We start from the raw sequence: 15,109 nt of genomic DNA on the forward strand, positions 1-15,109 counted from the left end.
TGTGCTGAGCAGGGGGGTGCAGTGTGGCAGCACGCTGTGCCAGCTCTGCTGGGCCCTCCAGGGGGCTGGAGACGGATGGAGGGGCAGGGCAGGGAGGAAGGAAGGAGCTGTTCCCAGCCTGAGTGTCGGTGTGTGTGCCTTGCAGGTGGATTATGACCGAGCGCAGCTGGTGGTGAGCCCGCCGCTCTGTGGCTCGGACACCTACCCCCGGGGCCCAGCCAAGCTACCTCAGAGCCAGAGCAAGGGCAGCTACCCGAGCAGCAGCTACCAGTACCCCCTGCTGTACCACAAGGCTCCCCACCTGCAGCAGCCCGGCTCCCCGTACGCGTCCCCGGGCTCGTACCCCGGCTCCCCCAGCCTGGCGCCGGGCGCGTACCCCCCGCCCAGCTGGGGCTCCTGCTCGGAGCAGGCGCCCTCCAGGGTGTCCCACGAGCAGTTCCGCGCCGCCCTGCAGCTGGTGGTGAGCCCCGGGGACCCCCGCGAGTACCTGGACAGCTTCCTCAAGATCGGCGAGGGCTCCACGGGCATCGTGTGCATCGCCACCGAGCGCCACTCGGGCAAGCAGGTGGCTGTCAAGAAGATGGACCTCAGGAAGCAGCAGAGGAGGGAGCTGCTCTTCAATGAGGTACGGGGCCTTGGGGGTGCCTTGGGCTTTTTGGGTTCAGCAGGAGACACGAGGAGCCACATTCATACCTTTCCAAACGAGGTGAGGAGTCCCACACACGTCTGTGCTTGTATAAATATTGTGTAGCCATTCCAGTTTCAACTCAGCCACTTCTCCTCCAGGCTTGAAACCTCTGGTGCTGTCCCAGGAAACAGCTGAGAGATGTATCAGCTGGTCCGTGCAGTGTGTCAGCTGCTCAGACATGGCCCTGCTGCCTTTTCTGTCTCCTGGCACAGTTGATTATTCCAGGAGGGAGGATCCAAACTAACCAGGCTATTCCAAGGTGTGTGTGCTGTATTTCTGGCATACACGTGCTGTTTGTTTCCTCCCTCCTTCCTCTCCTAACCATCAACGCTCCCTGTGCTTTCTGGATGGTACTAAGAGCTGTGAGTCCTTTTCCATGGAACTATCTGTGCTAATTCCCACAACTCCTCTCCTGAGTGCTTGCAGCCAGCTCAGAGCCCACAGCTGCTTATGTGAGACTGTTTTCCCTCTGTATGTTATTTTAAATTTCAGAGCACTGGTTTTCATTTGCCATTTTTTCACCCAGTTTATTTGGGGCTTGAGAGTACCTTCTGCAACTTGAAGAGTTTCTCCTTTTTTTAACTTCTTACTCCCTTAAAGCATCTGGTGGGGTGTGTTCACTGCTCCCTTTTTGAGATCACTTGTAAATATCTGATCAATACCAAAAACACTCCCAAGGAAGCCTCCTGTGAGAATGAACCTTGTAATTCTATATTTTGTTTCCTATACACTGTGTGTCTTCCCTCAGCACATGACAGACTGGATTCTTTAAAACATCCCATTTTTTAATTACAATATTAAACAGCAAACTTCCCCTTGTTCTTCTTTACACAGTGCAGGACTGTGCTGTTATTTGGGCTTGGCTTTGCCTCTGCTGGAGGCTGTGCTGGCTCTAACTGAGCATCCCTTGAGCAGTGACAGCTTGAAGCAGGTCCTGCATGCTGTGCAGCACCAAGCTGCTTCCCTGCCACGCTCCAGTCACTCGTGCCATCTGAAAATCTCTTGCAGCAGGGATGGAGTCCCTCTGTCTGTCTGTGGTGGAGCCTTGCCTGGCTGTTCTCTCTCTCTCTCGTGCTTGCCACTCTGGCACCCTCAGTCCCCTGAGGTCATGGGCACTGTCCTGGCTGGGCTGCCCGCACTGTGGTGCCAGTTCTGCATTGTGTGGGGGCGGGGGCAGGTCTGGCCTTGCCCTGGCAGGGCAGTGCCCTGCTACCTGGCATCCCTGGCACTCTGAGGACAGAGCTTCCTCCACACCTGCCCCTGGAGCCCTGCCCAGCCCCACAGTGGCCAAATGGCTGCAGGTCCCACCAGGGGAAGGGCCCAGCAAGGCCAAGGGGTATTCAGCTTTTCCTTGGACTTTCTGAGCTGTGCTGGAACCCAGGGCTTGGTGGCTCTGTGTGACCCTTTCTATGTGTTTTCTATTCTCTCTTTTCGGAATTTTTGAGTAACTTAAAATTGAACTTAAAATCTAATGAAAAGCTTATAGGTTTGCCAAGATGAATGGGCCAAGTTAATGGGCTTTGAGAAGTGTTTTACATGGATTCAGTGTTGCACAAAACCTTTTACCAAAGTTCTCTGATTTTTCTTAAGTTGCCAGTGAAGTTTTTTGTTGTTTGATCTCTTGAGAATTTCTTGTTGGTATTTCTCCCATGTCTCAAACTCAGAGTACACAAAAAGCAGTAGTAAGCCTTTTAAAAGTCTCTTTGAGTGAGTTCTCTTGGGCCTTACTCCAGCATTCTGTTGGAAATCTATGCAAAGTACCATTCACTACGTGATAAAAATGACTTTGATGTGTTGAGGGATTGATCAGGTCAAAAAAAGAATCTGTTGTACTGAAAGCAATTGGCAATAAAAAAACAATTAAATAAACAGGTCTGTTCCTGCAGGCTGAAATAAATTATCTACTGTTTATACTCTATCAACTAGAGATTCTTTTTTCCCCCTGATGCATTTACAAGGATTGATGTTTTTATGCACATATTCTGATGTTGTTCATGCGCTGGCGTAAGGATGAGGGAGGATGCGATTCATTGCAGATCCTTCCCTCAGCACCGGTGACAAAGGTCTCAACAAGCGTCACTGGAGCCTGTGGCACTGGCAGCTGTCCCTTTGTGCCCCTGCAGGTGGTGATCATGAGGGATTACCACCACGAGAACGTGGTGGACATGTACAACAGTTACCTGGTGGGGGACGAGCTCTGGGTGGTGATGGAGTTCCTGGAGGGCGGCGCCCTGACCGACATCGTCACTCACACCAGGTGGGCTGGGCTGGGCACACAGACAGCAAACTGCACAGAACACACACAGGAACACTTAGAGAACAGAGACCATGCATTTTATGTGTCCTGGAACTGAACCCATTCCTAGCATGCTCGCTGTGCCTCCATCAGTAACCAGAGGTGCAGGTGAACTCCTGGGAGCAGCAACATTTGCTGAACCAAAGGGAAAGAAACACCTGGGAGGGCCTGGTGGGGATCTGCTACACTTTGGGAGGTGGTTTAGCACCAACACAGCTCTTATCCATTACAAAACGGAAAAAAAAAAAAAAAAAGTTCTTTTCCCTGTTTGGTGATCTGTATTGTTGGGGTTGCTGTCATAACCACGTCTGCTCTAAGGGTGATTTCTCCTCACAAAGGTTATCTGCAAACCAAGCCCAAAATATAAGGGGAAAAGTATTTTTATGTCAGAATATTTTGTGCTTATGGTGGAGCACATTCCCATATTTCAGTTAATATCCCACCTTTAAAGTAGGAAATTAGCCAGCACAAGAGCTGCAGTGTATGGAACTGCTCTGCCTCTTCTGAGGGGAGACATTAGATTTTACAGCCCTCTTTCCACCTGCTCTTTGCTCATCTGCTTCTGATAAGCTGGATAAAATGAGACAGGGAAGAGGGATTCTTTATTTAATTTCTTCTTGAATGAAAGAAAATTAGAATTTCCACACCAAACTAGTGGGAGAATATTTAGGGGAGCAAGAACAAAAGCAGGGAATTGTAAATGAGAAAATTTGTGTTCTCTCCTAGTTAAATGGTGCTCTTAGATCCTACCAAGAGTTAGAACGCAGGTGTTTTACTTTTGAGTGTTACCTTAGCTTATGTGCTGAAATAAATCACAGTATTGCAAGTATTTGCCAAACTATTAAAAGCTCTATCTTGGATGTTTCTGACAGAAGTTTGACAGCAAACAGATGTTCCCAGGACACCACATCTTAAGAGCTGTCATCTATTTTTAACTCAAAACAGTCTTTTCTTAATCTGTTGGGTGTTTTGGTTTTTTTTACATTGCATGACCTTCCCTCAAAGATCCTGCTAAAATACTGCAAATGGCACACAAATTAAAGCAGAAATCTCCACAGGTGTTCTTCTGCTCGTGTAAAAGAGATGCTGGGGACATCAGGGATGGGACAGTGGCACCAGGGTGCCCAGCCCATCCCAGGCATTGCACTGTAGCTCAGAGAATGACCCCAGAATGGGGTTTTTCAGCTGTGCACAGAAATGAGGACTCTTGTTTGTTTTTCTGCTGAAATACCCAGAATATTTTTATAAGAAAGCATGAAAGTGCTCTCAAAGAGCTACAACCCAGGGCCTGATGTTTTGCCTACACAATTAAGGGTGCTTTTCCTCATATTTATTCCACACCTGTTCCCATCCCAGTAGCGAAGCCTGCTTGGCAAGCAGCGAGCTTACTGTAAATAAGGCATTTCTGTGATTTCCCAGAGGGAGATTTCTGTGCTTTCCCCGAGAGCCCAGCACACGGCACACCTGGCTGTTGACAGTAATGCAGAGCTCGCTGCAGAGCTCGCTCAGCTCGCAGAACCAGGAGCAGAGATGGCCCAGAGGTGCTGCAGGCAGATCTCCCGGCCAGGGCTGTGCTGGAGGCGGTGCCGGTCCCCTGCCCAGGCTGAGCTCTGTGTGTGTGTGTGTGTGTGCCGTCGTTGCAGGATGAACGAGGAGCAGATCGCCACGGTGTGCGTGTCCGTGCTGCGCGCCCTGTCCTACCTGCACCACCAGGGCGTCATCCACCGCGACATCAAGAGCGACTCCATCCTGCTCACCAGCGACGGCAGGGTGAGCCTGCGCTGCGCCACGGCCTGGCCGCGGCACTGCCACGGCGGGAGCCCCAGAGGGGTGGGAATGACTCGGGGGAGAAGCTGAACCCGAGAAACACGGGCCTGGCCTCACCGGTGATTGGCATCTGTGCTGCAGGCAGAGTCCTGCCGAGGAATTGGAGCCTCAGAGGCAGTGCCAGTAGAGATGATGATCTGGTGATGGGAGACCTCTCTTTGGGTCTACAGATGCCTTTCAAAAGCACTTTCTTTTTACCACACTTAGTTATCATTTACTCAGCAGTTTCAGTACATGTGCTCTGCTTCCCCAAGCTGGCTGGGAGGCCAGCTTCAATCTATGCAAATAGGAAATAATCTGCATTACTGCTGAAATCCTCCCCAGATGGTAAGAGTAGCTTTCACACTTTTAAGATGCTTGATAAAATCTGTCCCATACTTCCATGTACGTTACTTGCTGTGCCTTTGTTTTGTTAATGAGCAGGGGGAGAAGGGGACAGAATGCTGCACAAGGCTTGCTCACTAAACAAAACGTGGTTTGCACACAAAAAAATTAGGGTTGCTCCACTGGCCTTACACACCTGTCCAAGGCAAGACCTGAGGGTTGGACTGAGCCCAAGAGCTTTGGTTTGGCAGCAGATCCAGACCTTCCCCTTCCCCAGGTGAAGCTCTTGGCTCCCCAGGCCTGGTCTGACTCGGTAGCCAAAGGCTGGCCTGTCCAATTTGATGCTCACTCACCAAGGGAGAGGGATTTCCTTCCTGCAGCAGCCACAGGCTGCTCCTCTTAATCCTGTCAAGGAAAGCCAATCCCACGTGTGCAGGAGTTGTTCAGTTGTGATTTCAGTTCATGTTGCTGGAATAACATCTGATCTGTCCTCAGGATCTGCATACAGTGCCTCATTATACTCATTACTCCAGTCCTTATTATCTGCATTGCAGATTTCTTCATGGCTGTGTTGTGCAATTATCTTTTTTTAGAAAATCCTCATCTTTTATGTACTCCAATGAGCAATAGATATGCAAAACCTCTTGTGCTCCTACAAAAGAAGATTGGGCTCTGCTTCCAAAATATGCATTATTTCTTCCATTCTTCATCCTGTAAACTGAAAAATACATTTAGCGTGGAGCACTTGGCTATTATTGGCTTTGTTTTAGAAATACCAACAATCATTTCATAATTCTGTTAAAAATAATATCCATATCTTTTTAAAAAAGTAATGTCTGTGCTGAATCCAAAAGTGAGTGCTGACAATAAGTGTACACAATGCAGGGATTTATGCAGCTTCCCACTCCAGCTGTCCTGGGGCTGTTTGGGCTCCCTCTGTATCCCCAGACATGGAGTACTTGATGGGATACACAGCCTGGGGACCTGGGCCATGGGTCACCATTGGACTGGGCAGTGATGGAGGTCAGGAAAATGTCCAGGAACATCCCTTGGAGAGCTTCCAGGCCTCCAAGTAAGTACTTGGAGGGGTAAAAGAAAAGATTTTAGCCTTAAGGATCAAGCTGTTTCTGGAAGGGGGTGATGCCACCAACCCTCAGACCAGCTTGTTGTGGAACTTTCACCTTGGCATTGTACAGCGACAGAGAGGGGGAGGTGATAATTTTCCATAATTTTTGTTGTTAAAAAAAACAGTCATAAAAGTGTGAGCCAGGCACATGATGCAGCAGGAGCTGCTCTCGGGAGTGCTCGTGTATCCCATAATTTCTATTTCAGGTCACTGGCACAGCTGCTCAAGGACAGCACTGATTCCCGAGCTGCCAGCAAAGGGAACAGGTTCACTCTTTGGCAAGGAGTCCTGTACCCTTCCCTGCCTCCTCCAGCTCTGCTCTCCTGCTGCCCAGAGATGGCAGCTCCTTCAGTGACACCCACAGTGGGAGTCCTGGGCCTGGCAGACCCTTGGAAGGGGTTTATTTTCTGTGGGTGATGCAAAGGAGTGGGGTGGGTGTCACTTGGAATATGTGTATTACTGGGTATCACGTGTATATAACTACAAGCATGGGAGCTCTGTTTGGAATATTTTGTTTTCCTTTATTTTTAAATGTTATAAGCCATCTATCACCTCCCCATCCTTTGCTGGTGGAGAGGCAATGGGCTGTGACAGATGACATCAGGAATGAGCACCAGTGCCACCCTCCTCCATCTCCCCTTCATTTTAATGAGCTGTGTGTTCCCCAGGCTGGGCTCCCATCCCAGCCCCTCCTCCAGAGCTGGGCTGCTGTCCTGTTACTCAGGAGGGGCTTTTTCTTCTTCTTTTCACAGATAAAATTGTCTGACTTTGGGTTCTGTGCCCAAGTGTCAAAGGAGGTCCCCAGGAGGAAGTCCCTGGTTGGGACACCCTATTGGATGGCACCAGAGGTGATATCCCGCCTGCCCTACGGCACTGAGGTGAGCACAGGGCACTCCAGAGGGGTTATCCCAGCTCCCTGTGGCACTGAGGTGAGCACAGGACACTCCAGAGGGGTTATCCCAGCTCCCTGTGGCACTGAGGTGAGCACAGGACACTCCAGAGGGGATTCCCAGCTCCCTGTGGCACTGAGCTGGGCACAGGGCACTCCAGAGGGGTTATCCCAGCTCCCTGTGGCACTGAGCTGGGCACAGGACACTCCAGAGGGGATTCCCAGCTCCCTGTGGCACTGAGCTGGGCACAGGACACTCCAGAGGGGATTCCCAGCTCCCTGTGACACTGAGGTGAGCACAGGACACTCCAGAGGGGATTCCCAGCTCCCTGTGGCACTGAGCTGGGCACAGGACACTCCAGAGGGGTTATCCCAGCTCCCTGTGGCACTGAGCTGGGCACAGGACACTCCAGAGGGGTTATCCCAGCTCCCTGTGCCACTGAGATGAGCACAGGACACTCCAGAGGGGATTCCCAGCTCCCTGTGGCACTGAGGTGAGCACAGGACACTCCAGAGGGGTTATCCCAGCTCCCTGTGGCACTGAGGTGAGCACAGGACACTCCAGAGGGGATTCCCAGCTCCCTGTGGCACTGAGGTGAGCACAGGACACTCCAGAGGGGATTCCCAGCTCCCTGTGGCACTGAGATGAGCACAGGACACTCCAGAGGGGATTCCCAGCTCCCTGTGGCACTGAGGTGAGCACAGGACACTCCAGAGGGGATTCCCAGCTCCCTGTGGCACTGAGCTGGGCACAGGACACTCCAGAGGGGTTATCCCAGCTCCCTGTGGCACTGAGCTGGGCACAGGACACTCCAGAGGGGATTCCCAGCTCCCTGTGGCACTGAGGTGAGCACAGGACACTCCAGAGGGGATTCCCAGCTCCCTGTGGCACTGAGGTGAGCACAGGACACTCCAGAGGGGTTATCCCAGCTCCCTGTGGCACTGAGCTGGGCACAGGACACTCCAGAGGGGATTCCCAGCTCCCTGTGGCACTGAGCTGGGCACAGGACACTCCAGAGGGGATTCCCAGCTCCCTGTGGCACTGAGCTGGGCACAGGACACTCCAGAGGGGATTCCCAGCTCCCTGTGGCACTGAGCTGGGCACAGGACACTCCAGAGGGGATTCCCAGCTCCCTGTGGCACTGAGCTGGGCACAGGACACTCCAGAGGGGTTATCCCAGGAGAGGATATCCCAAGTCCCTGCAGCAGCCAGGTGAGCACAGGAGGCACTGCAGGAGGGATATCCCAGCCCCGTGGAGCTGTGTCAGAGCTGTGCAGGTCAGGAACATTTGCACAGCTCTGCTAAATAGCAGTGATTCCATTTGCCCCAGAGTGCAGCATTGTGCCTGGTTTGGAAGTGTTTCCCCAGGATGGAGTTATTAAATAACAACTCCATTTAGCACTCCCAGCAGTGCAGTGCTTTTACATATTTGAGCTTGGGGTGCTGCAGTGAAGGGAAGTGCCCTCATCTGTGCACACTGTGCACACTGTGAAGGGCCCTGTGCTGCTGCTGAACACCGAGCCTGCAGGCTGGAGCTGCACTCACAGGTGTGCCCTGCCGCCTGTGCCAAAGCAGCAGCCACCTCACACACCCCCTGCCCAGCCCAGTGCCACCAGTGTGTGCCAGGGCCACTCTGCCCCCATCCTGCCCTTGCCCCCCCGAGGAGAGGAGAGCCAGGGCAGCACCCGGGGCCAGCTGGGTGGGCTGCACCTCCACCCTCTGTGGTAGGACTGCTCTCCATCCATGGGCTCCTTCCTTGCAGTCATTGCCGGCATCAGCTGGGACACGGGGGTGGGAAAAGCCCCTCTGTGGGAGCTGTTTCAGGCACTGCCTGATGTTCTGGGAGAGGCAAGGCACACGTTTCACTGGAAGCCTTCAGAGGAGCCCAGCAAGGAGGGAGCTGTGCAGTGCCACAGCCCGTGCACAGGCAGCTGCGAGTGACAGAGGGGACCCGGTGACAGTGACACACCCTCCCCTGCAGGGACACAGCTGCTGCAGAGCTCGGCCCTGGCAGCCAGCAGAGCCAGGACTCGGGATGGCCACACACAGCTTCACTGCACGTACCTGCAGAACACATCTGCAAATACAGATGTGCTCAGGGAGGGGAGATGAGCTGAGCAGGAGCTGCTCCATCCTCACACTGCTCTGGCACGGCACAGTATGAGCACCCTGCAGGCAGTGCTCTCCACCCAGGATCTGTGCTGCTGGAGGAGACATTCCGGAGATAATAGCATCAACTATTATTAGCCCATTAATAGCTTAGGGGGATTATAAAGTGGCTGAACTTAGGGCTGCATGAAGTTTCCCCACCAGAAGGGAAAGGGAAAAAAAAGGAAAGCTAAAGGATCGTGTTGGCAAAAGAGCAAAAGCAGAATGAACTGGCCCTGGCTGTATTTGGGTTGGCAAATGACAGGAATTACAGTCATCAGAGGACTGGGATTCTGAAGCAGCTCTGCAGCAGGCCAGGACTAAGAAAAGAAAAAAAAAAAGTGGTTTTTTTGAGCTGGAGCTGAATCACTTTCCAAAGGTGTTACATAATGTGCTACCTGTGCTGGCTGTAAACAAGCCTGGCTGTAGTGAGTGCTTGCATTTGCCTCGGGCTCTGGAATGGAGTTCCCATAGTCTTTCAGCTCCAGGGGAACAGAGTAAGTGATTCCACAGCAGCTGAAGTGTTCCCTGCTCTCCAGCAGCTGCAGGGCCAGCCTGAGGGGGCGCTCAGTGCAGCTGGAATGCAGGGCAGCAGGACACAGCCTCTCCAAGGGTGCAGCTTCCAGTGGGCAGCACCTGAGGCAGCTGCAGAGCCTGGACTGTGAGCCCCTGCTGGCCTGGTCTGTCAGGCCCTCACTGCTACAAGGAAAGCCATGGTTGGCTGGTAAAAAAGAGCGATGGATGGAGCTGGTGCTGGCCGGGCAGGCAGCAGCAGGAGCCAGTGCAGTGCCAGCAGTGCCCCTGAGCCCTGTGCTGTTGCAGGTGGACATCTGGTCCCTGGGCATCATGGTGATGGAGATGATCGACGGGGAGCCGCCGTACTTCAACGAGCCGCCGCTGCAGGCCATGCGCCGCATCCGGGACAACCTCCCGCCCCGCGTCAAGGACACGCACAAGGTCAGCCTGCCCTGCCACCAGGGCCTGCCACTGGCCCCGGCAGGGACCCTGCCGGCACACCCTGCCCACCCAGACCCTCACTCTCACCTCCAAGGGGCCACTGGAGCAGTGGGTGCCACACAGGGCTCCTGGGGGGGAAGAGAGGCCGTAGCCATCGGTCACGGCCTTGTTTGTGCCTGACCCTGGCACTGCCTTTGCAGCCAGAGATGGCAAAGGGAGCTGGGCACAGCCCCAGTCGCCCTGTGCTTCCCAGCCTGCCCGAGGACCAGAGCAGCTGAGCTCACTGCCCTGCTGCAGGTGGGCTGGTGCATCCGTGTGAGGCACCAAAGCCTTGGGGCCCCTCCCAGTTAGGGGGTGTTTCCATCAGACCCGAGCCCTCAGCCTACCTTAATGCTGTTCTCTACCCCAGGGACACCCAAACACTCCAAACACCAGCAAAGACCCACAGCCCTTCTGCTCAGCACGGCTGCTGCAGTGGGGAAGATCAGGGTCCCTTTTCTCCCCAGTAAAAGAGCGTGCCCAGAGCAGCACAGCCAGAGGGGGTGTTTGCCACCCCTAATGCCCGTGTGGCGTTTCAGGTCTCCTCGGTGCTGCGGGGCTTCCTGGACTCGATGCTGGTGCGGGAGCCCTCGCAGCGAGCCACGGCGCAGGAGCTGCTCAGACACCCCTTCCTGAAGCTGGCAGGGCCCCCCTCCTGCATCGTGCCCCTCATGAGGCAGCACAGGCACCGCTGAAGGGCTGCTGGGAAGGGGCAGTGCAGAGCCCGGCTCGTGGCGTGCGGGACCCGCAGGCAGGGAGGAGGAGGAGCAGCAGAGCCTCGAGGAGGAAGGCAGCCCTGAGGAGACGCTGCCGGTGTACAGAGATCCCCGGGGCAGGCAGCGCTCCCTGCTCCCACTGTGCCAGGGACAGGAGCGGGCCGGACACCAGGGCTGCCAGGCAGGGCACACCCACTGCCAGCCTGGGCGAGGCCGCACGGAGCCAAACAGCTGAGCTGCACCGCGGGCTGAGGCACCTCTGGCTCAGAAGAACACTTTTCTGACAAACAAAGCACTTTTTATCTCGGCCAGAGCAGCGCAATGTATTTTGCAAGAAGTTTGTAATTTTCTGTACAGTACGTTTTGATAACTTGCAGTACTTTGTCATGTACCTGTTGTGTTAGTTAAGTAATAAGTGTAACTTGGAGAATTTGAGAAGATGAAGTTTCCTACTTTTTTAAACCCTTTTGAAAACAGGAGAAAAAAAAGAAAAAAAAAAGAAACCACAGTCACCTTTAGGAAGTTGTAAGGTTTTGCAGCGTTCCCATGGGGTGAGGAGGGGGCTCATCCTGCCCTCAGGGCAGCTGGGAGCCAAGAGCCCTGCCCAGCCTTGGCCCAGGGGCCTCCAGGCTGGGCTGACCCTGCTCTTGCCATGCCAGCACAGCGGCCTCCATGACTGCTGTCACACTCTGGCAGGGGAGAGAGGGAGAGCAGCAGCTGCTCCTGCCAGCCCAGAGGGAGCCCCAGAGCGCAGGCAGAGCCCTGGAGGGGATGGGATGGGTTGGGATGAGCTGCCCGCGTTTGCCAGAGAGGAGGAGTGTGCTGCTGTCTAGACCTTTCTGAATGTTGATGCAACAGTTGACTACTGCGGTACAATTTTGTGTTATTTGTTGGATGACTTTGCATGTTAACTGTAGGCCTAAATAGATTTGCCTTTAAAATTTTTAGAAGTGCTTCATAATTATTTCAATGAGAAACTAATTTTATTTATTAACGATTAGTTGTTTTTTAATTCTGTATAATACAAAAGCCATGTTTTTCAAGTTTGTTTTTTTTTTCTTACTGACCTCATTTTATGGTATCTTTAAGAACCACAAAGCCAACTTGGTGAAAACACAGTTTTTTTCTTATTATGAAATTTCATAGTTAATAAATTAATTGTTATTTATTGTAGTAAATTATAACCAAACATCTATACACCTGGCAGGAGCTGTTGCTTAAAGATCTTCCTCTGGGAGAAAAGAGTTGCCAATAGTAAAGAAGCTCCTTGAGTTCTGCCCTTAAAGAATATTTGGAGGGAGAGAAGCAATTAAAAAAAAGCAAAAACGAGATAAGGATGACCTGGAACATGGAAGAGCTGTTCTTACATCAGTGTCTTATCCCCACTGCTCTCTCTCCCTAGCCCTGTTTGCACATTTGAAGGAGACACTGAAGAAAATGTTTGGCTCCCAGAGCCCACCCAGCAGGGAGCACCCCCAGCCTCCCAGGGCTCTCTTTTGTAGTCTTGACAACTCAGGAAACCAGGCTGCACCAGTCCAGGCAACGGCACAACTTAATACTAGCTACAAAATTACCTTTTTTAACCATCTTTGAATAAAAAAGGGGGTTGGTGGGAGTTTTTTCTTCAATATTCAGCACATTTTAGGCTGTACAAGTGAAGAATTTTCTGCAATTTTCTTATCATTAGATACTTTAAGCAGTGTTCATCGAGTTTACTGAGAGTTTTGTCAATTTAAAGGGGTTTTTTTGTGAACACCAGCTACTGGTGAAACAAATGCACATGCAAGTTCAATAAATTAATTAATAAACACTTCGAGTTTCAGTGTGGTTTTTTGTTCCCATGCCTTTTTTCTACTTTATAGATTTGACTCAGTCTCACAGTACTGGAACAAGTAGATAACAAAGAAAAAATGTGTTCTTATAATATCTATTATTCTTTTATATACATATATATATTTTGTTCTTATAATATGTATATTATGATATATATAACAAAGAAAAAAGTGTTCTTCTAATATATGTATAAGCACTCAGGATACACATGTGTATGATACACATACATATATATAATAGTGATTTATAGAGCTGTCCTAAGTGATTTCTAAGTGTCAGTGCATTCCCACCCCCCTTTATCCCCTAAATAACCCCTAATTACACATTCCCAGTTTCGAGCTCCCAGCTGTTGGTCTCTCACACCTCCAGACAGCAGTTGTTCCCAGTTTCCCCAGCAGCACCAGTCAGCTGGTGAATCTACAATGTAATTTGCTACCTTCAAGTCTTACAGGTGAGGATTTCTATTACTTTTGGTTTCTGACATCAGTAAAGACTTCCAAATACATTGAAAAAATGTAATGCCATCACCTAGAAACAAACAAATAAGGATGTGAAGAGCATCCATTCACTCGGAAGCTGAGGCTGATATTCCAGTGAATGATTCCCACCTGTCACTAGGGAATGGTGGCTATTTCTGAGCTCACACTTCTCAAACTACTCCCAAACACTCCCCACCGTGGTAGCAGAGGCCAGGACAGTTCCTGGCTATGTCAGCCCCCTCCTCAGCAATACATCAATAATTTATAATTAAAGTTCTAATCACAAGTACTCTGTAAGTCATTAGCAGCTGCTTTTGTAAGTGCCTAATTATTACAGGTCCTTGCAGAGCTCAGTAGGGTGATAAGGTGTATTTATCCACCTTCTACTGCTGTGTTCATAAACATCTAGAAAGCAAAGCTTTCAATTTGCAGCTCACCCATAAAAAGCCATCAATAAATGAAAGCTAAATACAAAATTAAATCACAACAAAGTGCTGCCATCCTGAAGATGCTGCTGCAGTTTGACAGGCAGGAGGGAAGTTGGACATAATCTCTCTCATAAATAATTTTTCATAAATAGGCCTGAAAAGCTTAAAGCAATGGAGAATTCAGATCAATTTTAGTAAATGTGAACAAAAGGATGGGGAGAATGAAAAGATTTTAAAAGGTTTTCATCCAAAAGCTTAAATAACATTTTTTTCAACCAAGATGCATCAGTCTGGGACACAAGCTGTCCCTGACATTAAATTATTGTTTCTTTTTCCTTTCTTCCCCAAAAAGCAAAAACATTTCAGTTCAACCAAAAAGATATTTTCTGTCAGTTCAGAAAATCAAGAAATTAATTATTGCATTCCTGTGTTCCTAATAGCTCACAGACATACCCCCTGAAGGTGATGCCAGGTGCTTCTTAGGGAAACCCTCATGTGCCAGGAAAAGCAGCAGAAGCCCTTCAGGCAGGCACAGGAGCAGCTTCAGCTTTTGGGGGTTGTCCCCGCCCAGTGGCCCTTGCCACCACCTCAGGGCTCTGGGGTCAGGCAGGGCCAGTCCCTGTGAGGGCATTAAGGACAGGTCACAGAGGCCACCACAAGCAGCCTTTTTTCCATCTGAAATCCACAGAGCGCTGCTGTTTGGGAGCAGCTCCCTGTTGCAGCAGGCAGGTGGTGCTCACAGCAGAGGGCACAGCAGGGACTGCCAGCAGCTGGACAGGGCACAGCTCAGAGAGCAGCCTGGCCATGGTGTCCCCAGCCACCACTGCCTCTGCTGCAGCCACACTCAGCAGCCCAGCCAAGCCCCGGCTCCTGCTGCCCTCAGCAGCCACGGGAGCCCCTGAACTCCCCCTTCCCAGGCAGGCAGCCAGGTGGGAATGTCCTCTGAGTGACTGCCAGGGCTCCAGGAGGGGCATTCTCCCATCTCTCCACAGCCCCTTGCCAGAACGGCCTCTCCAGGAGACAAAGAGCAGTGGAGGGGCTCCTCTGGCATCTGCAGCTCAGCTGTTGGCTTCCTTTGTGTGTCTGATTATTCTTTGGGAGGTCACAGTGGCAGATGTGCCAGGCTGATGGGAGCTGGCGGGGAGAGCCTGCCTGGCCCCGGGGCAGACAAGGGTGAGGCAGGACAAAGCTCTTCTCTATTAAGGATGAACCTTTAATCCTTTTATTCACCCTCCTGCTACCTCTGGCTTTTTCTAACTGCCTCTAAAAGAACCTTTTATTTTCTTTTTTAATTACCAGCTTATTGTAGGCAGTGGCACTTGGTCAGTCTGAAGCTCACCCAGGACCCTTTCAGTGCA

At 51.4% G+C, this 15,109-nt stretch overlaps 1 protein-coding gene across 3 annotated transcripts in view; it reads left to right on the top strand.

Moving 5' to 3' along the window:
* Window positions 1–12,821, top strand: part of PAK5 (p21 (RAC1) activated kinase 5) — a 195,835-nt gene extending 183,014 nt beyond the window's left edge. For all 3 annotated transcript variants that reach the window (XM_066546009.1, XM_066546007.1, XM_066546008.1), the window contains exons 4-9: window positions 146–625; window positions 2,812–2,945; window positions 4,628–4,754; window positions 7,014–7,139; window positions 10,122–10,256; window positions 10,835–12,821. In XM_066546009.1, the coding sequence (XP_066402106.1) occupies window positions 146–625; window positions 2,812–2,945; window positions 4,628–4,754; window positions 7,014–7,139; window positions 10,122–10,256; window positions 10,835–10,990 (1,158 nt within the window). In that variant the 3' untranslated portion in view covers window positions 10,991–12,821. The remainder of the gene's footprint in view (window positions 1–145; window positions 626–2,811; window positions 2,946–4,627; window positions 4,755–7,013; window positions 7,140–10,121; window positions 10,257–10,834) is intronic.
* The last annotated feature ends 2,288 nt before the right edge of the window (window positions 12,822–15,109 follow it).

Source organism: Molothrus aeneus, chromosome 3, assembly GCF_037042795.1.
Source record: "Molothrus aeneus isolate 106 chromosome 3, BPBGC_Maene_1.0, whole genome shotgun sequence".
Classification (NCBI taxonomy): domain Eukaryota; kingdom Metazoa; phylum Chordata; class Aves; order Passeriformes; family Icteridae; genus Molothrus; species Molothrus aeneus.